General features: G+C 42.2%; 2 protein-coding genes across 2 annotated transcripts; both read left to right on the top strand.

The window, feature by feature from the left end:
- The first annotated feature begins 9,499 nt into the window (after positions 1-9,499).
- On the top strand, positions 9,500-10,435 carry LOC127122923 (uncharacterized). The gene has a single exon (XM_051053195.1). The coding sequence runs from the start codon at positions 9,500-9,502 to the stop codon at positions 10,433-10,435; it is 936 nt and encodes a 311-aa protein (XP_050909152.1).
- Positions 10,436-10,580: 145 nt separating this feature from the next.
- LOC127122922 (uncharacterized) lies at positions 10,581-11,936 on the top strand. The gene has a single exon (XM_051053194.1). The coding sequence runs from the start codon at positions 10,581-10,583 to the stop codon at positions 11,934-11,936; it is 1,356 nt and encodes a 451-aa protein (XP_050909151.1).
- The last annotated feature ends 11,359 nt before the right edge of the window (positions 11,937-23,295 follow it).

Below are 23,295 nucleotides of genomic sequence, written 5' to 3'. Positions count from 1 at the left end.
TAGTAATCATTGCATCCTCAAATCGCGTAGCATTTCCATTCAACAGGGAGCATTACGCCATAGAAAAATTCAAACATATGCATTCATGTGCTAAACCTAATTGGACCATATCCCCAGTAGAGGCGGACCATTGTTCAACATCTGTACGGCACATTTGCTACAGTTGCTCCGGACAGTATTCAGGGTTTGATAATCCCCCAGAGAGGTTTATTTCCTCACCCACCAGTGGAAGGAAAGTTTGATTCTCCCCAGTGAGATCCCCAGCAAGTGTTTAGCCTTGCCTTGACATTATGTAGATGTCATCCTTGTGATACCGGTAAGTGTCATGTCAGCGCCCGTGTGTGTTCTTTCTTTGGTGTCGGTAAACATCATCTTTCGATGTCGGTAAACGTCGAGTCTCACCCCAGTCATCGGTAAATGTCTGGTCTTGTTTCACTTCTGTACGCATCATTTTTCGATGTCGATAAGCATCGAGTCTTTCTTCCCATTCATCAGTTGATGTGTGGTCACCTCTCCGTTGGTGTCGATAAACGTCGAGCTTCTCCCGTTCGTCCGTTGACGTCTGGTCGAGTCTTCCCAGTTCATCCGTTGATGTCTGGTCACCTCTCCGTTGGTGTCGATAAACTTCGAGCTTATCTCGTTCGTCCATTGACGTCTGGTCGAGTCTTCCCAGTTCATCCGTTGATGTCTGGTCACCTCTCCGTTGGTGTCGATAAACGTCGAGCTTCTCCCGTTCGTCCGTTGACGTCTGGTCGAGTCTTCCCAGTTCATCCGTTGATGTCTGGTCACCTCTCTGTTGGTGTCGATAAACGTCGAGCTTTTCCCACTCGTCCGTTGACGTCTGGTCGAGTCTTCCCAGTTCATCCGTTGATGTCTGGTCACCTCTCCGTTGGTGTCGATAAACGTCGAGCTTCTCCTGTTCGTCCGTTGACGTCTGGTCGAGTCTTCCTAGTTCATTCGTTGATGTCTGGTCACCTCTCCGTTGGTGTCGTTAAACGTCGAGCTTCTCCCGTTCGTCCGTTGATGTCTGGTCGAGTCTTCCTAGTTCATCTGTTGATGTCTGGTCAACTCTCCGTTGGTGTCGATAAACGTCGAGTTTTTCCCACTCGTCCGTTGACGTCTGGTCGAGTCTTTTCATTCATCCGTTGATGTCTGGTCACCTCTCTGTTGGTGTCGATAAACGTCAAGCTTCTCCCATGCGTCAGTTGACGTTTGGTCGAGTCTTCCTAGTTCATCCGTTGATGTCTGGTCACCTCTCCGTTGGTGTCGATAAACGTCGAGCTTCTCCCATGCGTCAGTTGATGTCTGGTTGAGTCTTCCAAGTTCATCCGTTGATGTCTGGTCACCTCTCCGTTGGTGTCGATAAACGTCGAGCTTCTCCCATGCGTCAGTTGACGTCTGGTTGAGTCTTCCCAGTTCATCCGTTGATGTCTGGTCACCTCTCAATTGGTGTCGATAAACGTCGAGCTTCTCCCGTTCGTCCGTTGACGTCTGGTCGAGTTTTTTCCATTCGTCCGTTGACGTCTGGCTGTATCTTTTCATTGATAAAAAATTAAAATCCCCAGTGGAGTCATTGGTAAACGTCTTGTCTGGTCCAGTGATAGATATCAGATCATAGTGGAAGCTGCCATTGGTGAACATTCTTTTCTTTGATCATCCACCGCAGGGTGCAAATTTCTACGGTTCTTTTCGTATTCAATCCCTGTTTACCTTGAAGGTCTGACAGCCGTTGCTCTCATCCGTTCAGGTTCCCAGTTGATTGAATAGGGGCAGCTGTAGCACCTCAAATTTGCACCTCCCATTTGTACATACATTTCATTTTTAGGTCATTAACATTGCATTCACATTGCATAGTCCATTGCATATCATCAGTCAAGACTGTGATCTGGAGAATCCATCTGTGCAAGAGATCAAGCATTTCCATGAGATGAAGGCCCTATGGTTGTTCTAGAGAGCTTACATGACCCAAGGATCATTTTGATGCAATTTGGCCAAGTGTTGAAGGCTCAGAAGTCCACAGTGCACGACCAAGTCATCTGAGGCCCATAAAAGTCAATTGTAAGTCAACTAAGGGCTAGGAGATGGAGAAATGGTTTGAGACACTTCACTCATGTCCCATAGAGGTTCATTCAACATATCAAACATCTACCTTGAAGATTTTGAAGCCAGATCAAAAGTTTCCAAAAATGGAAAGTGACCTGTACTTTCAAGTTTCCAAAAATGGCAAGTTTTTGGACCAACTTCAACTCAACTTTCCAACATCAAAGAAGCTTTAAATGAAATTTTGTACAACATGAAAGTTGAAGATCTTTCTCTCCCGTTTCCAAAATGTCCAAGATCAGGAATTTCTAATGAATGGTTAAGGAGTTATGATCATATTATTGCAAAGTGTGCTTGAAACTTCAAATGGCCATATCTTTTGAACCAAGACTCCAAATTTGGTGGTTCTTTTTGCAAAATGTTCCTCATGACATGAGGTTTCCAAATCAACCATCACATTGCATGAAATGTTATCATATGATCACTTGCTTGTTTATGATGTTTTTAAAGGAAATTTGCCAAAATCAAAATTGGTTGATCACATGCATGTAATTCCAATTCCAATGTGTGCATGGAGTAATTTTGAGTGGATTTGGGCCAGCTTGGTGTACTGTTCACGTGTGCATCTGATGCATGAGGTGAAAATGCAAATTTGTGCATACACCTTATATCCTTCTAATCTCATTTAGCTTTGGCCTAATCATGATTTCAGGTTGATTAAGAGGACATATATAAGGTTAATCACAACTGAATTGGAAAAAACACACATTTTCAGATCTAGATTTGGAATTTGGATCAAAATTTTCTCTCACAAAGAACTTCAAGATTTCTCACACAAACACTCATTTCCTTGCATAATCCTTGATCTTGTTGAAGTTTTGAGTAAGATTCAACGTGCACTTTGAAGAAATCGTGTCAGATTCAATCATGCTTGAAGCTTGAAGGTGTTAATGGAGTTTCCAAATTAAGCTGGATTGACACGTGTTGGAGCTTCAATTTCTTCATCAATCATCTCCACAAGCATTCTAGAATTGATCTGGATCATTTGGAACCTTGGAACGTGCAAAACAAAAACCTGCTCTTCAAGAGGTAGGATTTTCGACCTTCACAATTCTCAAATCCATGTGTATATTTGTGTAGATCTTTGTTTGCTGAGAATTCTGAGCTAAGAATCGTATGAAATGGAGCATTATTGGCTGAGTTATGTGCATTTGAAGTTTTGCATCCAAAAATGATTTTGCTTGATTCTCCCTATTCTTGATGAATTAGCATAAAATATTGTTTGATCTGTGATCCTCATGATGTAACCGTTCCAATGATATAAAAATCTTTGAGTTCTGGAAATTTCTGGAATTTTCTGGAAATTGATGCATGAAGTTCATCATCTTCATCTTCGTCTTCATGAAGAAGATGAAGATCATATGCATAGCGACGGTTTCTGCATGCTAGCGACGGATTCTGGGCAATGCTAGGGTTCAATATGAAACGGTGTCGTTTTGGCACCTGGCGCGCGCTCAATTCAAATATTTACATGCTTCGATTCCTGCCGAGTGCAATAATTCAAATATTCATATTTTCATGTTTTCCCTCCACTTGCCATGCTTGATCATTTTTGAATTTTTATTTGTTTATGCTAACTTAGAAAATCCATAATAAATTGAAAAATGCTCCAAATCACTCCCAATTTTTTGCAAAATGATCCTTGTTTTGTCTATCTTTTTATGATGATGAGTTTGAAAGTTGTGCATGGCTGGAATTTTGTTTGCTCTAGGTTGATGGAACACATGTGCATTTGTGACATTGCCTTACTCTTTCTATCATGAAATGCTTGATTTTAATCCAATGGACATGAAATTTTACATGGTGATTCTAGACATATTGATGGACCTTTGAGGCTTGGTTTGGGATTTTTCTCATGCACCATTTCTGTTTTATGCATGTGTTTGCATGGTGTGACAATTTGTGTCACACATTTGGTTGTCTTACTTGTGCAATTTAATTTCCATGCCAAATGACCTCTAATGCTTCTGATTTTTTTTGTGATGATCATGTTGGATATGTTGATTACTCATGATATTTTCCAGAATTATTTGAATCATTTCTGTTTTTATTGGGAATTATCATTCATGATGATCATTTGGATGCCTTAAATTGGTCTTTGATTTCTCTTGCACATAAAATGAACTTGCTTGATGATTATGATTTGGTTCTTTTTAGGACTTGTTCTTGATTGATTAAATATGATTCATGTTGAGTTTGAGCTTCTGTTTTGGATTTTTGATTCACTTTTGACCCTAGGCTTTGACCTAGTGGTTTGTTACTTACATTTGAGTTGTGAATTTCAGGTTCAAGTGTGCATCTCCTTGATTGATGTTGCTCCCTCATTTGAGCTTGATCATGTGTTATTATTGGCTAACATTGGTTTGTTTTGTAGGCCTTGATGACAATTCACTTGTGTTTATTTCTCATTGTTGTCTGATTGGATTTGTCTGTCTGTCTGATATTGACTGTTGACTGTTGGTCTGAATTGTGTACTGACTGGTTTAGCTGTTTCCACAGGTACTTAAGTTGCTTTAAGTTCATTTGAACTTTGCTTGGCTTTGCTTGTGGTTGGCATACCACTTAGGTAATGACCTCTGACTTCATGTAGTCTGGAAGACCTACTGTTATTGGTAGGCACCTGTCTGAAGCCCTCCTTAAGAGGCAATGTTTGTGCTTGTTTAATTTTGTGCCAAGCAGGTAAAGTCCTCTTATGAGGCAATTGGCAGATAAAAGGGATGTGCAATCCATCCCCTGCTATTCAGTTGTGTCATTCACTTTGCTCACACACCATGTGTTGATGCATTGTGAATAAGAACCCCGAGATCTTGTTGTGTCAGTCATGTGGCGAAGAGTTCCTACATTCTGAACTCCCACACTTTCTATTTGATTCAAGCTCTCCCAGGCCAGGGATAAGAGCTATGAGGCATAACCCTCATCTCCATTTCATTCTGTGCTTGTTAGGATTAGAGACCTCAACATAGGGATCGTATGCATGACAACTTCTAGGCTCGAGTCGTAGTCTCCCTGGTAGCTTGTTGTCTCCCTTTTCTCTGGTTAGGATAGAAGTTCTTTCCCTGTTAAGGGGAACTACGTCGCCCTGATCCTCATACCAGATGAGGTACGTAGGTAGGAGATGAGCAGATCTCTCCGGGCGCCCTTTTTCTTTTTCAACCCCTTTGTGTGTGTTTGGAGTCTGACGTAAGTCCAGCGATTGGCTTTCCTGTGTCTTGTTTGTTTGTTGGAGTCTGACATAAGTCCAACGATTGGCAGTCGGTTTCCTGTGTGTGTTGTTTGTTCGGAGTCTGACGTAAGTCCAGCGATTGGCAGTCGGTTTCCTGTTGTGTGTTTTGTTTGGCGTGCGTTAGCCGGGCTACGAGTGCTCTGATTCTTTCTCTAGGTAGAGAAGATACGTATGCATAGGATGTGACATCCTAGCGAGCACGTTTCCCCTATCCCCGAACTACGTCGACTCTGTTGTTTGTTTCTGACAAACTACGTAGGACCAGGATGCGACATCCTGCCGAGTCCTCTTCTTCCGTCTTTCATCTGTGTTTCCTTCCAGTGTGTGTGCAGTGTTTGAGCAGTTATTTAGCAACCTTTCTTCTTTTCTTTCTGAGCGTGTATCCCGTCGAGTACGACGGATGCGTAGGGGTGCTAATACCTTCCCTTCGCATAACCGACTCCCGATCCTTGCATCTCTGGTCACGAGACCATGTCTTTCCCAGGTTTACTTCAAGCGTTTCCTTTCCCTCTTTTGGGATAAATAACGCACGGTGGCGGCTCTGTTGTTTCTTTTTCCCGCCGGTTTTTCACGTAATGCGACACTTAGGGGATAAATAAAGTTTGATGGCGACTCTGTTGTATGTTTGAGCGTGCGATACATTCGGGTATATTTCCGCTAGCTTCAGCTGGCGACTCTGCTGGGGATTACTTCTTTACTGGGAATATTTCCTAGTCGCTAAAAGGAGTCAAGCCTAGTTTAGGTTGTTCCCTCGCTAGTTTAGGTGCTTAACTCATAGTTATACTCACTTTTATTTATCGTATGGATATATCTGTTACACTGTTGTTGGGATGGGTTAGATTACATGAGAGGAAAGCTCTATACCCGAGCTTAGTATACACATAGGTTAGACTCGTGGATAGTCGTGTACACCTGCGTTTCACGCGCTGGGGGTCACGAGAACCACACCCAGACTAGATTCACTTGGAAGTACTTTTGTCTTGTGAGTATTCACTACGACAGGGTATTTTCATTTCGAGTCGATGACTCTGGGAGACTTTCTAGGGACAACCTTGGAGCATATTCCACACCTGTGAGGGGGATATGGGTTTTCATTGCAGGAAACCATAGACTCTACATACCTTGATACTCATGCTACATCGAACTTTTGAACTTGCAACATATGTGACTTATTATCATATCATCATTGCATCATCATTCATCATGACCAAATTTTTGCATATGCATGTCTTTTCCAAGAATCCAAGAGTCCAGTCTATTCACCAAGCAATTGAAGCGAAGCATGAATCCCGAGAGAAAAAGAATCCACAATTACAAGTTTGTGGAACCTCCATTGACTGTGTTGAGAGGACTTGGGGCATGTTTAGACCTGACTCACAAAGACGCCTTCAAGGAAACATATGGTAACCTGCTGGGTATTCTGAACACCGAGATCAACATCACCGTTGTGCACACCTTGGTGCAGTTCTACGATCCACCACTAAGGTGCTTTACTTTCCAAGATTATCAGCTAGCGCCAACATTGGAAGAGTATTCTCATATTTTGGGTATCAGGATCAAGAACCAAGTGCCCTACATCCGCACTAAGGAACTTCCTGAATATCGAGAACTTACTAAAGCTCTACATATGGGAAAGAAGGAAATAGAATTGAACCTGGAACCAAATGGGGGAACCCATGGCTTCACCTCTAAGTTTCTCGTAGATAAAGCTATCACCTTCGCTGAAGCTGGAAGTTGGACGGCCTTCAATGCCCATCTAGCTTTACTTATCTATGGGATTGTCCTGTTTCTGAATATGGAGGAGTTCGTAGACTTGGCCTCCATTCACATCTTCTTGAATCAGAACCCGATTCCCACTCTTCTTGCTGATACTTACTATTCCATCCACGTAAGAACCCAGAATAAGAAAGGGATTATCGTCTGTTGCACCCCTTTACTCTATAGATGGTTTATTTCGCATCTACCCAGTGAAGGTCCTTTCGTGGAGAACAAAGATAATTTGAAATGGTCCCAGAGGATCATATCCTTGAAAGCCGAAGACATTCCTTGGTATTCTCGAGTGTATGATGGTGTCAAGCTCATCCTAAATTATGGGGATTTTCCTAATGTGCCTCTTCTTGGTACAAAAGGAGGAATCAACTACAACCCGAGGTTAGCATTGCGACAACTTGGATATCCTATGGTGGACAAACCTGATCTCGAAAGTGTAGAAGGTTTTGTTTTGTACGAAGGAGTCGAAGAGCCAGAGTTGATCAAGAAGATTGTCAAGGCTTAGGGGTCAATTTGTCCTCAAGGAAGAGCAGAGATGGGTAAGAAGAATTGTATCGCCAAGGAAGCCTACACCAGTTGGGTCAAGAGCAGAGTTAGTGAGGTCTTATTGTCGTTCCCGCCCGAACTATCCATGAACCTCCAACCTCATGAGCTAGAGAACCAGCCAAATTCTGAGATGGATGAATTGAAGAAGGTTATCGAGACTCTAGAGAAAGAGAATGTCGATCTCAGATCTAAGCTTGTTAAGATCTCATAGGAGAAAGAGACCTTGAAATTCAATCTGAATCAGAAGAGAGACCGAGTTTGTCAAGCTGATGATGAGGTACAGACAGAGGTTTTCAAAAGACTCAAAGTGGGTGACACCCTCAAAGGGACTTATGTCAGTCTGACGACCAAAAAGAAGCAGTTAGCTGAAGCCCAATATCGAGCTGGTAAAGCAGAACTAGAACACATAGAGCAAATGAAGAAACTTCAAAGCCTGCTAGAAGATTATAAGAAGGAGTTGAAGGATGAAAGAAGCCGCAACAAACAGCTAGAAGTCACCCTTTGCCAGAACCAGTACGAGTTGAATCAGAGGTTAGAAGAGATCCAAAAGCTGAAGGAGCAATCACATGGGAAACCGAAAGACAGCAAGATACAGTTGAATAAACGTCCTGAAGACCCCTCCGACCAAGGGATGACAGTTGTGAACAACCCCCCACCTGAAGAAAGTGCGATGTTGGGAAAATGGGGCGCCTGCCTGTCTCCCAAATCGTAAGCTTACTATGAGGAGTTGTTATCTAATTGTTTCTAGGCGCTTGTAATTCATTAGATTAAGGTCCGATCGGACCGATGTGATCTTCTTCTAGTCGAGGGGCATTTCCTTGATGTATTTGTATTCTGTTTTATTGACATGGAATAAAAGAGTTTCTCGATTATTGGCTTCATAAATTGTCTCTCTTTATTCGCTTCATAATTGCTTGTGTTAAATAAACTCGCGGATTCCTTGGAATTTTGTCTTTACAAAAAAATAATAGTAACGTTGAATGCACATATCAAATCTTTTTGCATACATACATGCATCCATGCATATACTTGCCAAAAGATGTCAGAAAACAAAATGCTTACACTCGCCATTTTACTGCAGCAACAACGACGACTCGTCATCCGTACTACACCCATTCCAGCAAATCTAAGATCATGGCCGAGTACGAAGCCGACAACGCTGCTGTCTGTGAATCCCTTGCCCAGGTGCAAGGAGAGATGAAATTTTTCAGGGGCAACATGGAGACCATCCTTGAGCTCCTTCAATCTCAGAGGAACCATGCCTCTGTTGCTACCAACGTCACCCGTGCTGCTGGGGTGACCATCCCCGATACCGCTGCTGGCACTACCATCGACCCTCCGGCGGAAACTGTGGTGCCTAACTTTGGGAACCGCTAGGTGGTCCCCACAGATCCTGCTAGGCTTGTTGCTGCCTACCCGTGGGGAATGCCTCCACACTTTGCTGCTAGCCTCGCTAGTGGGGGAGCCTTCTTCCCTCACTCGACTCTTGTCGCTGCTGCTGGAAACTCTGGTTTCCATTGGGTTCTCCCTGCTCTCCAAACCACCTCGTCCATAGCTGCTGACCCGGATGACAACCAGGGTCAGGTCCCTGACGACCTCCCTAACGGTGAAGAAGACTACCGAGGCCCGCGCCTCCATTTTCAACTGCCCAGTCAGGCTGCTCAAGCTGCGAGCACCGGTCAGATCCCGACCGTCCCTTTCGGTTACCCGGGGGCGGGCTTTGTGCCTATGATGATGAATCCTGCATCCTAGTATATGCAGGAAGGGGCACCTCAGGCCCCCAATGCACAACCTGGAATGCAATATTTTCAACCTGCTACCGCCACTTAGACCGTGCCACCAGGTTTCTCTTACCCGCCAATGTGGTTCAACCCGAGCATTCCCGCACCAATCGCTCCTGAAGTCTCTCGACCGGCCAGTCAGGTCGCTCCCCCCGTTGTTGATCCAACCAAACTGGAGAATTACCAGCTCTTGGATGACAGAATAAGGGCCATTGAGGGCTTCTCTTCTTTCGGCATAGACGCTCGAGACCTCTGCTTGGTCCCGAACGTGGTGTTGCCCCAAAAGTTCAAGGTGCCCGACCTCCCCAAGTACAAAGGCCTTAGCTGTCCCCGCAGTCATCTCACTATGTACTGCAGGAAGATGGCTTTGCACATTGATAACGACAACCTCCTGATTCATTGCTTCCAAGATAGCCTGACTGGGGCTTCCTTGGATTGGTATATGAGTTTGGAGCGCTTGAAGATCCGACCATGGAGGGACCTCTCCGAGGCATTTTTGAAACAATACAAGTACAACCTTGACATGGCTCCAACAATGTTTCAACTACAGAACCAGTCGCAAAGATCTAATGAAACCTTCAAGGAGTATGCTCAACGTTGGCGTGAAATGGAGTCTAGGGTTCGACCAGCACTATCTGACATTGAGTTGGTTGACATCTTCATGGGTACACTGCAAGGGCTGTATTTTGAGAAGATGATTAGCAGTTCATCAATAAATTTCTCCGATATGGTTACTATTGGGGAACATGTTAAGAGTGAGCTGAAATCAGGGAAGATAATAGACACGACAACACAGCAGACAATCAATAAGAGGGCGCATGGGGGCTTCGCTAATAAGAGGGCGCATGGGGGCTCGCCCCCGATATCAAGTTCTGATGGCCCCTATGCCGTACTACCTGTATCCATATGTTGCCGCAGCTCAATACCAACAACCGCCTTTCCAGTATCAACCACAGAGAAGCAATTAACAATCAGCTCATACTCAGAAAGATCAGAATCGACAATACAACCGTGACAATAGAGGGCAGAATCAGGGGCAGAATAATAGAGGAAACTATGGCAAGCGCACTCAGTACGACAAGATCCCAGTACCTTATACCGACTTTGTACCATATTTGATCCATGTGGGGGCCATTGTGCCAAAAGAAATCCCTCAGACCATGTCGCCTTACCATTATAAACATAACCCCAACGCCTCATGTGCCTACCACGCCGGTCACGTGGGACATTCCACCGAAGAATGCTGGCCATTAAAAAATAAAATACAAGACTTGATTGATAGGAAGATCTTGACCTTCTCGGAGGAAAAGCCGAACGTAAAGACAAACCCCCTACCTAATCATGATGTTCCCACGGTCAGTGTCGTCATTGAAGAAGAACCCGCAGAGCCTGTGAAGTGGGTCGATGAGGTGAAAACTTCGTTATCCATTGTGTTGAGAAAACTTGAAGAATTTGGGTTTCTAGAAGAAGTGCATAATGATTTCTCAGTATGCGAGTCTGATCCAGATGGTTGCGAGCAATTGAGAAAATGCGTGCAAGAATTGATGAACCAAGGGTTAATACAGTTCTCCAAGTCTAAAGCAGTAGAAGAGGTGGCAGTAATTAAACCGATAACAATTGTATACAGGAAGAAGAAGGTCAAAGCTCCTCCCAAGAGGATTCATCCGATTCATTTCCGTGTTCCAACTCTGTTCCCGTATCAGAACACCAAGGAAGTGCCTTGGAATTATGATACCACAACGTATTTGGGAGGGAAAGAAATCTGCATTCCTGATACAGAGATCGTCAACATCGTTGGAGCGGGAGGCATGACTCGAAGTGGCCATGTATTCGCTCCTAAATACACTCCTAGGGTGTCTCTAGCACCCACAGTTGTCTCTCCTAAAGAGAAGGCAACTCCTACGCCGACTCCGCAGGCAAAGACAATTGTAATCGCCACTCCGACTGTGACGACTACTCCGGTATTGACGAGAGTTATTGAAAATGATAAAGCTACAAAGGCCGAAGCCTCCAAGGGTAAAAGGCCGATGATTGAAAGAGAACAGTCTGATGATCACAAGAAGAGTATCACCTTTGAGGGAAGTCAGGAATTCCTCAAACTGATCAGAAAGAGTGACTTCAAGATTGTTGAACAGTTGAATCAGACGCCTTCCAAAATATCAATTTTCTCTTTGCTATTGAGTTCTGAGGCTCATTGCAAAGCATTGTTGAAAGTTCTAAATACCTCTCACATGATGCAAGATATCACGGTTGATCAATTTGACGACGTGGTTGCCAACATCACCGCCAGTAGGTATCTGGGATTTAATGAAGTAGAGTTACCTCCTGAGGGAAAGGCCCACAACAAAGCACTACATATTTCGGTCACATGTACAGACTCTCTCTTATCCCGAGTCCTTGTTGATACTGGATCCTCGCTTAATGTACTGCCAAATTCTACATTAAGCCAGTTACAAATTAAGGGGCCCGAGATGAGAACCAGTGCACTGATTGTTAGAGCTTTCGAAGGTTCCTGAAGGCAGGTAATTGGGGAGGTCGATTTGCCTATCTGTGTTGGACCACACCAGTTCGATATCACTTTTCAAGTCATGGACATCAACCCAGCCTACAGTTGTTTATTGGGCCGACCATTGATTCATGTCGCTGGGGCAGTCACTTCTACTTTGCATCAGAAGTTGAAGTACTTAATAGATGACAAGCTGGTAATTGTGTGTGGGGAAGAATATTTATTGGTCAGTGAACTCTCCTCCTTCATATATGTTGAAACAGATGAGGGGATCGTCGAGGTTCCGCTCCACTGTCTAGAATTTGAAGATGTCAGTTCCGCATCCACCAATAACAATCAATCATCCGCTACCATCCTATCCTCAACGAAGAGTGCCAAGCAGAAATTGGAGAAAGGCCCGCTTCCTGGTTGGGGCAAGGTCGTCAATGTGCCAGAAAAGCGCGACAGGTTTGGTATCTGTTATCACCCGGCAACACGCAAAGTGAGTCCGAAGAAAAAGCAATTCAGCCTGATCAAGTTCAGTAATGTCGACTATCAGAATGAACATACTGTAGCAGTCATCGGAGAGTCCAGTGGTAACAAGCCAGGGGCACCCAGCCTCGTCCGCAGATGTCCTCCAGGATTCAAGCTTCCCAATTGGACGGCCACCGTGATACCTATGGTGTACTCGGAAAAAACGTAATGCATTTTGTTTTCTCCGTCCCTCGTCCGTGCCCAAGATAAGAGGATAGCTTGTAAGGGCCCCCATGTTTAAAAGTATTATGTGAATAAATAAAAGTACTATTTGCATGCAAAACTCGTGTTCCTTTTCTTTCAGTTATTTTTTCGTTTTCACTAAAACAACGAAATGGCAAAAGTTTTCTTTTCTTTTTCCACTTTTTCTATAAAAAAAGGCATACTAAAATAAGCTCATCATATGCAGAGCAAATAAAATCAATGATTACAACATGGCTAAAATCAACTGTGAATCTGGACTTCCAATCAACCAAGCTGAAGATGACAGTAAGGAAGATTGCGAATTACCAGTTGAACTAGCACGACTCCTTGAGCACGAAGAGAAGGAGATTCAGCCATACAAAGAACCAGTGGATGTCATTAACTTGGGTTCTGAAACTGATAAAAAAGAGGTAAAAGTTGGGGCATCTCTCGCCAAGCATGTACACTCTGAGTTGGTAGATCTGTTGCGTGAATATGTCGACATCTTCGCATGGTCATATCAAGATATGCCAGGGTTAGACACCAGCATTGTTGAACATCACCTACCACTCAAGCCTGAATGTCCTCCAGTCAAGCAGAAGCTCAGAAGGACCAGACCTGATATGGTGCTCAAAATCAAGGAAGAGGTTAAAAAGCAGCTAGATGCTGGCTTCTTAGCCATTTCTGAGTATCCGTAGTGGGTTGCCAATATCGTTCCAGTTCCTAAGAAAGACGGTAAAGTCAGAATGTGTGTAGACTATCGAGACCTCAATAGAGCCAGCCCAAAGGATGACTTTCCTTTTCCTCATATTGATGTTTTGGTCGACAACACACCTCAATTCTCCGTCTTTTCTTTCATGGATGGATTCTCTGGGTACAATCAGATAAAGATGTCGCCAGACGATATGGAGAAGACAACCTTTATCACACCTTGGGGAACTTACTGCTATAAAGTCATGCCATTCGGCTTGAAGAATGCAGGGGCAACATATCAACACGCCATGGTAACGCTCTTTCACGACATGATTCATGAAGAGATCGAGGTTTATATGGACGACATGATTGCCAAATCCAGAACTGAGGAAGATCACCTGGTTAATCTGAGAAAATTATTTGTCAGACTCCGAAAGTTTAAACTACGTATGAATCCAGCTAAATGTACTTTTGGAGTCCGATCAGGTAAACTGTTGGGTTTCATAGTCAGTCAGAAGGGTATTGAGGTTGATCCCGACAAAGTTCGAGACATCCAAAATATGCCAGCTCCCCAAACAGAAAAAGAAGTTTGAGGCTTCCTTGGGCGACTTAATTACATCTCCAGATTCATATCTCACCTGACAGCTACCTGCAAACCAATTTTCAAGTTGTTGAGAAAGAACTAATCGATTGTGTGGAACGACGATTGCCAAGGGGCATTCGATAAAATAAAAAAGTACTTGCAAGAACCACCAATCCTAGTACCACCGGTTCATGGTAGACCACTCATTATGTATCTGACAGTGTTGGATGAATCCATGGGGTGCGTTTTGGGTCAACACGATGTCACAGGCAAGAAAGAGCATGCTATCTACTATCTCAACAAGAAATTCACTGAATGTAAGACCCAATACTCACTTTTAGAGAAGACTTATTGTGCCTTGACTTGGGCTGCTCGACGCCTGAGACAATATATGATTTGCCACACTGCTTTATTCATATCCAAGATGGATCCGATAAAGTATATATTTGAAAAGCTTGCTGTTACTGGTAGAATTACCCGGTGGTAAATGCTGCTAACCGAGTATGACATACAGTACGTGACTCAGAAAGCAATAAAAGGGAGTATTCTATCTGACTATCTATCCCACCTGCCTGTCGAAGGTTACCAATCGTTGAGGTTTGACTTCCCAGATGAGGACATCATATTTTACTATGCCAGGCTTCGAGGTAAGCCCTGAGGAAGGACCTGAACCAGGATCACGATGGACACTCGTGTTCGACGGTGCTTCCAATGCCTGAGGTCATGGTATAGGTGTTGTTATCACTTCTCCAACTAGTTTCCATGTCCCTTTCACCGCTAGATTATGTTTTGATTGCACCAACAACATGGCAGAATATGAAGCATGTATCTACGGTTTAGAGGCGACAATCGATTTGAGAATCAAAATCCTTGAGGTATTCGGTGATTCAGCTCTGGTAATCAGCCAGGTGAAAGGCGACTGGGATAGCAAGTTGATACCCTACAAAGAGCACATCAGAAAACTGATACCCTATTTTGATGAAATCTCCTTTCATCATATTTCTAGGGAAGAAAATCAGTTAGCAGACGCTCTAGCTACGCTGGCATCTATGTTCAAAGTCAAATGTAAGAATGAAGCACCATCCATCCAAATTGACCACTTAGATGAACCAGCACATTGTCTAGCAATTGAGACCGATCCTGACGATAAGCCTTGGTTCTATGACATCAAAACATTTTTGGGAAAGCAACAATATCTCGAGGGTATATCCATTACCGATAAAAAGGCTCTAAGAAGACTCTCTTCTAAGTTCTTCCTAAACGGTGATGTGTTGTATAAAAGGAATTATGATTCTGTACTGCTCAGATGCGTGGATAGACATGAAGCTAGTATGATCATAAGATCCATACACGAAGGTTGCGAGGATGTACATGCGAAGGGTCCTACTATGGCCAAGAAGATTCTCTGGGCTGGTTATTATTGGACGACAATGGAGGTTGATTTCTACAACTTTGTGAAAATATGCCATAAGTGCCAGATATATGATGATAAGATCTTTATACCACCAACCCCGTTGAATATTCTAACTTCTCCATGGCCCTTTTCTATGTGGGGCATCGATATGATTGGGATGATAGAACCCAAAGCTTCCAATGGACATCGATTCATCTTAGTTTCTATTGATTACTTCACGAAGTGGGTCGAGGCTGCTTCATATGCCAATGTCACTCCACAGGGGGTTATCCGGTTTATCAAGAAAGAGATAATCTGCCGCTATGGGATACCTAGCAAGATCATCACTTACAACGCTAGTAACCTCAACAACACTATGATGATAGAGTTGTGCGAAGAATTTAAGATCGAGCACCACAACTCTTCATCATACCGACCCAAGATGAATGGCGCCGTAGAAGCAGCTAACAAGAATATCAAGAGGATCGTCCAGAAGATGGTCAAGACATACAAGGACTGGCATGAGATGTTACCTTTTGCTTTTCATGGTTACAGAACCTCACTCCGCACATCCACTGGGGCAACTTCGTACTCTCTGGTTTATGGAATGGAGGCCATCCTACCAATCGAAGTTGAGATTCCTTCACTCAGGATCATCATGGAAGCAGATCTTGATGAAGCTGAATGGGTTCAATCTCGGTATGACCAACTGAATCTAATCGAAGAGAAGCGTTTGACGGCCGTCTATCATGGTCAGTTATACCAAAGACGTCTCAAACAAGCTTTTGATAAGAAGGTTCTTCCTCGGTCGTACCACGTTGGAGAACTCGTGCTCAAGAGATATTCTGCCATTCACTCGGACCCGTGAGGCAAATGGACTCCCAACTATGAGGGACCTTTTGTAGTCAAAAAGGCCTTCTTAGGTGGGTATCTAATCCTCACAACAATGGATGGGGAAGATTTGCCCTCGCCAGTGAATGCAGACATAGTCAAAAAATATTATGCCTAAAAAGAAATGATAAAAAGCCCGCTAGATTGACCTCCACAAGGTGAGTCTAGGAAAAAATGGCTATCCCGATGGACCAAAAAATGATTTGTCCATGCAAAAGTTAGGGAACACATATGAAGCTCACTAAGCCGAAAACCCGAAAGGGCAACTTAGGCAAAAAGGAGCATCCCGGTGGACAAAAAGAATTGAAAGATCCAGGCAAAAGTTAGGGATAAAGGCATTGACTATGATTCTTGAGTCTACACGCTACAAGCTAGATATCAGAGGACCAAGGACCGATCCAGTCACCGTCAGCCGAAGCAAGGCCTTGGGATTCAGATTATATGGTAGATTAAGGCCAATGTTGTAATCAATGGAGAAAATCATACAAAAATATTTCTCATTGCCATTTCAATTATTTTTTCAATTTTTGCAACGTCCTCATTAAGGGCGTCTACATATTTGTACTCACAATATGTACATATTCTATATCAATAAAACTCAGTTTATTCCACCAAACGTGTTTGTTCTATGTTTTGTATGCAAAATAACTAACTTGTCTTACTCTCATAATGCTTTAAAATTTTGGGGAACAATAAAAAGCTACACTAAAGAGAAACACTTTGCATTATCGTTGAAATTTGATAAACCTGATAGGTGATCGGTGACTCAACAATAATGATACTTGAATACCTGTGACATTTAATCGATTGGGGCACTATGAGGACTCCAACCTTTCAGTGTTCCTTAACAGGCAGGGGATTCTGTGATGGTAGCATTGGCACCAATTGAAACTCCTTGGCAATCATATTCTAATTTTTTATGACGATTCGAAATCCCTACCACAATAAAGACTCATCCCTACAAAAGCATGCATCATAAAAAATAAACATACCTCATGCATTGCATAAAACATATCCTCCACACTGGTAATAAAGCTAATCGTTTGGTTCGGCAAATTTCGGGCACATAGGTATTTAATCCTCTTCCACCTTGAATACCCGAAAAGCTTCCGTTATTCCTGTATTCAGGTCCAAGAAGATAAAATAGGGGCAGCTGTTGTAGCCCTAAATTTTCCCTCCCCTTTCTCACCTATGTATCTAATCACTTGATCAGGAGATGACTTGCATACGTTCACAACTCATCCACATGCATCATTCCTCATGGATTCAAAAGAAACTTGGGCTCACACAGGTACCAAAGTCCAAAGGCATAGTTTGATCACATCATCAGCATGGGGGATGTGAAACCCTAATGATGGTGGTGAAGGTTTGATTTCAACAAAGTTGTGACCAAACAACCTAGGGTCTTCAAAACCCTAATTTCTCAAGGCAGGATCTCATGGAGCTTCCCTAGGCCTCATCTTGGTCTCCAAATCCCTAATCAGAAGATGGTAATCAGATGAACTTGGTGGCTTGATTGTGCATTCATGACCCCTCAATCTTCACCCATTGTCAATTTGCTTGACTTAACCTTTCTTGGAGCATTGGTCTTAGTTCAAAGTCAATGGTGTTATTCATTTGGTTGTAGACACATCTTTGATCCTGGTCATCTAAAACAATAAAACCCCATGTGTTTAAAGTCACTTGCTGGTTATGCCATTGGTTCATAGACACTTTGTCAAAACCCTAGCCTTATGGTCTCATTTGATGGCCTTGTTCATTATCAGTTAAGTTATTTTTCAAAATTCTAACATCCAAGTCATAAAACAAGACAATTTGGAAACCAATTTCAATCACTTTTAAAACCATTTCAATTCATTCCATGTCATTTTAAACCATTACATGTGACTCTACACAAGAAGATACAAAATTTGACATCTTTGACCAATTGTTGACTTTAGTCAACAGTTGCCTTTTCGTCAACTTTGACCAAAGTCAACCCAAAACCCTAATACCCTAAATTTCACCATAGTCATCCATTCAATGTCCACTTACAAGATAAATACAAAGAAAAATGAATTTTTGACCAATTGTTGACTTTGGTCAACTTTGACCAAAGTCAACTCAACCCTTTTTCATCCCAAAATCCTAAATCTCCTAATCCTAACCCTAATTCTCATATCTCATATCCCATATTGATCATTTAGTGTCCAATTTCCTTATTGCTTCATGAGGAAGTTTTGTTGCCACTTTGTTTGTTCAACCAGTCATGGCCTACATGAACTCCTAGGTGCAATGCACCTAAGCCAATCCGGCATACAAGTCAGAAGTTGCCATAACTTGCAATCAACATTGTCTAAGTAAAAACCAAGCCATGAAGTACTGAACCAAATAGAGTTAACCTGCTGCCGAATTGCTTGAAATCAATTCACACCCTCTGATATCCCAACTGCAATGCATAACAATTGGTTTAGGCCTGCAGAACAGCACAATCTGCAAGATGACAGCAGTTCATCCATGTCCATAATAAGGTCCTACAGCAAGGTAAGTGTTGGCAGCACATCAACAATAACAAGATGGAATGCTCATGTTGATGTTGAATGTAACATGTAAACATTCTCAGCCAGCCTGAAATGGCATTCATCTGAAAAATGCATGCCAACCTGAAATAAAATCAACAGAAAATCAGATGGGATTTGCTTGCATTAGCTCAATGGAGTTCCACCTGCATCTTGTTGCAGCAGACCTATAGAAACCATCCTTCCACATTGACAAATTCTATTAACATTTAAAACATATTTCATGCTAACAACCCAACTCATAACAGCCACATCACAAACCATCAAACCAACATGTGTTTTAAGAAATAGGTCTAAGCATCAAGCCATAGGTTTACTGCATTTGTCCTATGACCAAGGCCAAAACCAGGAATATGCAATGGTCCTTCTTGACCTGTGCCAGTTCACAACACAAAACCTGATACCACTTGATCCTGCTAGCAAAACCACTAGCCATGGCAGTAGGAACAAGATATGACCTGCAAGCCACAAATATGATCACAACATAAACTCATAAGCATCACCCTGCAGTATGCCTTGGACTTATGATAATGGAGAAGGCTCGTGAAAAGTTGCAACAAGGAAACCTCCCTGAAGAAAACAGTCCAACATAACCAACTAGTTAGCATCATGCCAACAAACCTTTCCAAGAAGCATCATTACACATTTGTCCTCATACCTGCTGTAAGTCCATTCCACACTCTGCAACACACATCCTTGCCACAATATGTCTACTCTTGCCATCATCACTAACACCATGGCCAAGACAACTTGCCAACAACAAGGCAACAGGTGACAGACCTAAAGCTATACCAGAGCCACAATGCTATGAATCAAAACCTAAATAGTGAGTGTATCCTGCAAGACCAACATGAGACATCAAGTTGCAGATGGCAAACCATGTTGGATGCACAAACCAGGTCATAACAATTAGACATACCTCAAGGCCTGCAACAAGCCAAATGGAGCCACCAGTACATTGGGTTTACATGACTGGACATCGTGTTGCAATGGCTATCCTTGAATCATGGATTTGGAAGCAAAATGAAATGGTGATTATGTCCTGTAGAGGACAAAACCAACATGAGCTTTGCACATAAAAACCATACTTAGCCACTGAACAGAAACATGAACTTACATGGCATTGCAAGACCAATTCAAGCTCGTGCTGCAGCAAGAGAGATAAAAGAGAGCAGGAAAATGAGTGCAAGCAGTGAGAATGAAACTTATGAAACATTGATCCAACATAAACAAGGAAGCATCATCAACCTGCACCATGATCATTTTGTAGGACCAAGCCAAGTCCTACTAGCAATGTACCATCCTGCAACCAATCAGCAACATGAGCCAAAGTATAGGTGAGCCTACTGCAATAAAGCTACAACCAACTTGCAATCTGAGCCAAGTCAGAACAAACATGTTACACCATGCCAATCATAAACCCTTGCAACCTGCAGCAAACAAAGCACAAGCACTTGCATTTAGGAATTACCTGTTCAACAGGTTACATTTGATCCAATTACTTAATCCTAATTCTAATGTTACCTGTTACAGCCGGTCTGTGTACCAAATCCATTAACATTCACAAAACAAGCCATTCATCACTTCAAACCAAAGCAAAGTCACTTAATTTTTCAACCTGCAACATGAGCAGCAGGTCATTAAAAACCATTCCAACACAACTTCAATCTCATCCTAACTTGCAGTAGCCAGTCTAACTTCATCTCACTCATTCACTAATCAACTTAAGCTAACATAACTAACTGAGTTAGCATTCACTAACTAACTGAGTTTCCGGTTAACTCAGTAAGTCAGGTTCAACTAAATCCTAACCATGTTTAACTGACTCCAAACCTAAATGCAAAGCTACCAAACTTCCAAGCCTTGCCTCTATTTAAGAGATTCATCACTCACATTTTCAGGACCCTTGGATTTTTCTTGAACCTGCGCTCTCTCTCTCTACTGCAATCTTTTCCCTCACCCTACTCAAAGCTCTTTTTCTCCTAGAAGCCATTGAAGATTCACATAGAAGCTTAAATTTGCTTGAGTTAAGACACTGCATCCTCACTTTCATCGTTTTCTAGTTCAGAAGAGGAAGAAGAAAACTAAGGAAGAAGAAGACAAAGAAACCAGACTCAGGGAACTCATCGGCGAATTCTCCGATCATCTTCTCTGGTATGTCATTTTTTCATTTCACATCCTTTTCTTGCTCTGAGTATGCCAAGGTGTAGTATCCATGATAGGAAGTGGAATCCCCATAGCTGTAGGGAGTGATTTGCACCATACACTAGTTAATTTGGCTTGCAATAGGTTAGGGTTCCTCCCTTTAGATGAGAGATTCAACCAACATGAGGATTGTTTCCCAATTCCGTTGCCACGTTCATGTCTAGCATACAGTGGCGCATCCGTTGATGGTGATTGTTTAGTGTAAACCGATACCGTCGCCGGCGAAGGACGCCGGCGCGGCGAGCCATAACAGCCAGAAGAAGGACTAAGCGCGCGCATGGAGGCATTTTGACTTTGTTGACTTGTCTAAGTCAACAAAAGTGAGTTGATTGGGCTTAAGTGGATAAGGCCCACGGATATTACTCTTTACACACCATGATTACTAATACACCTCCCAGGGATTTAGGAAAGAAATAGAATTGGGCTTGACCAAGCCCGTTAGCATCTTTTACTAGTTTCCCACGCAGTTTCACTTCTGCACCCCCATCTGGAATGGATATTGGGACTCTTTAGGCTCAGAGGCCTGTTTCTTCTTTTTACCACATACACCCCCATTTGGAATTTGTTGTTTGACCAAGAAAAAACTCAGTGGGCTCAATAAATAGCCCAGCAGTCTTAATTTCTTTCCAACCCCCACTTAGTCATTGCACCCCATGGTCATTTCTTTTGTTTTCTTTATTTTTCTTTATTGTTTTTTTTTTGCAAGTTGATTAATTAGAATAATATTATCTTAATTAGGTTAATTGACAATTAGGATTAATTTAGATCTTAGAATTTTAATTAGAATTTCAATTAAATTTAATTCACATCTTTAGAATTCTCGTTAGAATTAAATAGGACTTTTAATAGAAGTTTAATTAGGTTTTTAGTTTAGGCTTGAGTAAATTTAGAGTTTGACATTTCTTAACATTAGGTCAATTAGCCACATTAGGTTAGAATCAATTTTAGGTCATGAGTAAAATTAGATATATTTTTGGTAATTGACCATTTTGCCCCTATGGGCCTAATTTTGGTATTTTGTGATAAAATTGCATGATCCCCTTAGGATTAGAATTAGATCATTTCCTAATAATTGTAGGACTTAACATATAACTTTAATCATGATTTTGATCAACTTTGACATGCTCCTTTAGGATTTCTAATTTAACTTAGAATATTCAACCAATTTCTAATGCACGATCCCTTATATTAGTTCTGACAATTACTAACTTCAATTAGATCCAAAACTTAGTTCCCCATAAAACTAAAACCAAACCCCCGATTAAATTGATCAAAAGCAATTTTGATTAATTAAATCCTTTGAACTTGTATAATCCCCCAGTTTAATTGAGTGACCAAAAGACCCTTGGTCACTTAGTAGGACTTTTCTTTCACGCTGTGGAGCTCAAGGCCTCAAGACAAGATCTTTAATCAAGGCATCCTCAGTCATACAAAGCAGCGGATTATTCAAGCACATCAAAGGTGGCATCTTCAACACTTGTTAAATCAAAGTTAGAAGAGTGTGATACGAGCCTTAAGCAGTAGAGAAGGAGTGGGACTGGAGTATTCCTACCCCCATTCTGAGTATCTTTGGGTATGGGACGTATGACCCAGCACTCATCATATTCACCTCTATTCATAGACTTTAGCACAATTCTAATCATGCGATAACAAGTCTATCTACAAAAGCAAAACAACAAACAAGGACAACATCAACAACTTATCAATCATGAATCAAGTTGTACGATACGAGCCTTACATAATGGAGAAGGAGTGGGACTGGAGTACTCCTACCCCCATTCTGAGTATCTTTGGGTATGGGACGTATGACCCAGCGCTCATCGTATTCACCTTCATTCATAGACTTTAGTACAATTTGAGTCGAACCATTGATAAAGTTTTCATCTTCCATGCAATAAACAACTATAAAGGCTCTTCTCTCTTCTCTTGAAGTTTAAGACGAGAGTCACACTTCATGAGCCTTAAGTGGTAAAGAAGGAATGAGACTGGAGCTTTCCTACACTCATTCTGGATATCTTTGGGTGCGAGACGTTTGGCTCGTTGCTTATCATATCCACCTTTATCCATAGACTTTAGTGTGATTCTCATCCAGTAACTATCAAGTCTATCCATTCTCCATTCCATTCTAATCAATTCAATCTCAATCATCCATTTCTTCTTGCCTCCAATCAATTTCTTTTCAGCCCTAGTGGGCTAAACTACGAAAGCTCTGATTTCCTCATTGCACAATGAGGGTACGTAGGCAGGAGAACCCAATTTCTTTGCGAGCTACCCTATTTATCAATCATTCTTCATTCACCAATCAATACCATCTTTTTGAGATCAAATATCATTGTTCCTTGAATTCCAT

This window comes from Lathyrus oleraceus, chromosome 2 (genome assembly GCF_024323335.1).
Source record: "Lathyrus oleraceus cultivar Zhongwan6 chromosome 2, CAAS_Psat_ZW6_1.0, whole genome shotgun sequence".
In the NCBI taxonomy this organism is placed as follows: Eukaryota; Viridiplantae; Streptophyta; class Magnoliopsida; order Fabales; family Fabaceae; genus Lathyrus; species Lathyrus oleraceus.
This window is presented reverse-complemented; position numbering and strand designations above follow the sequence as displayed.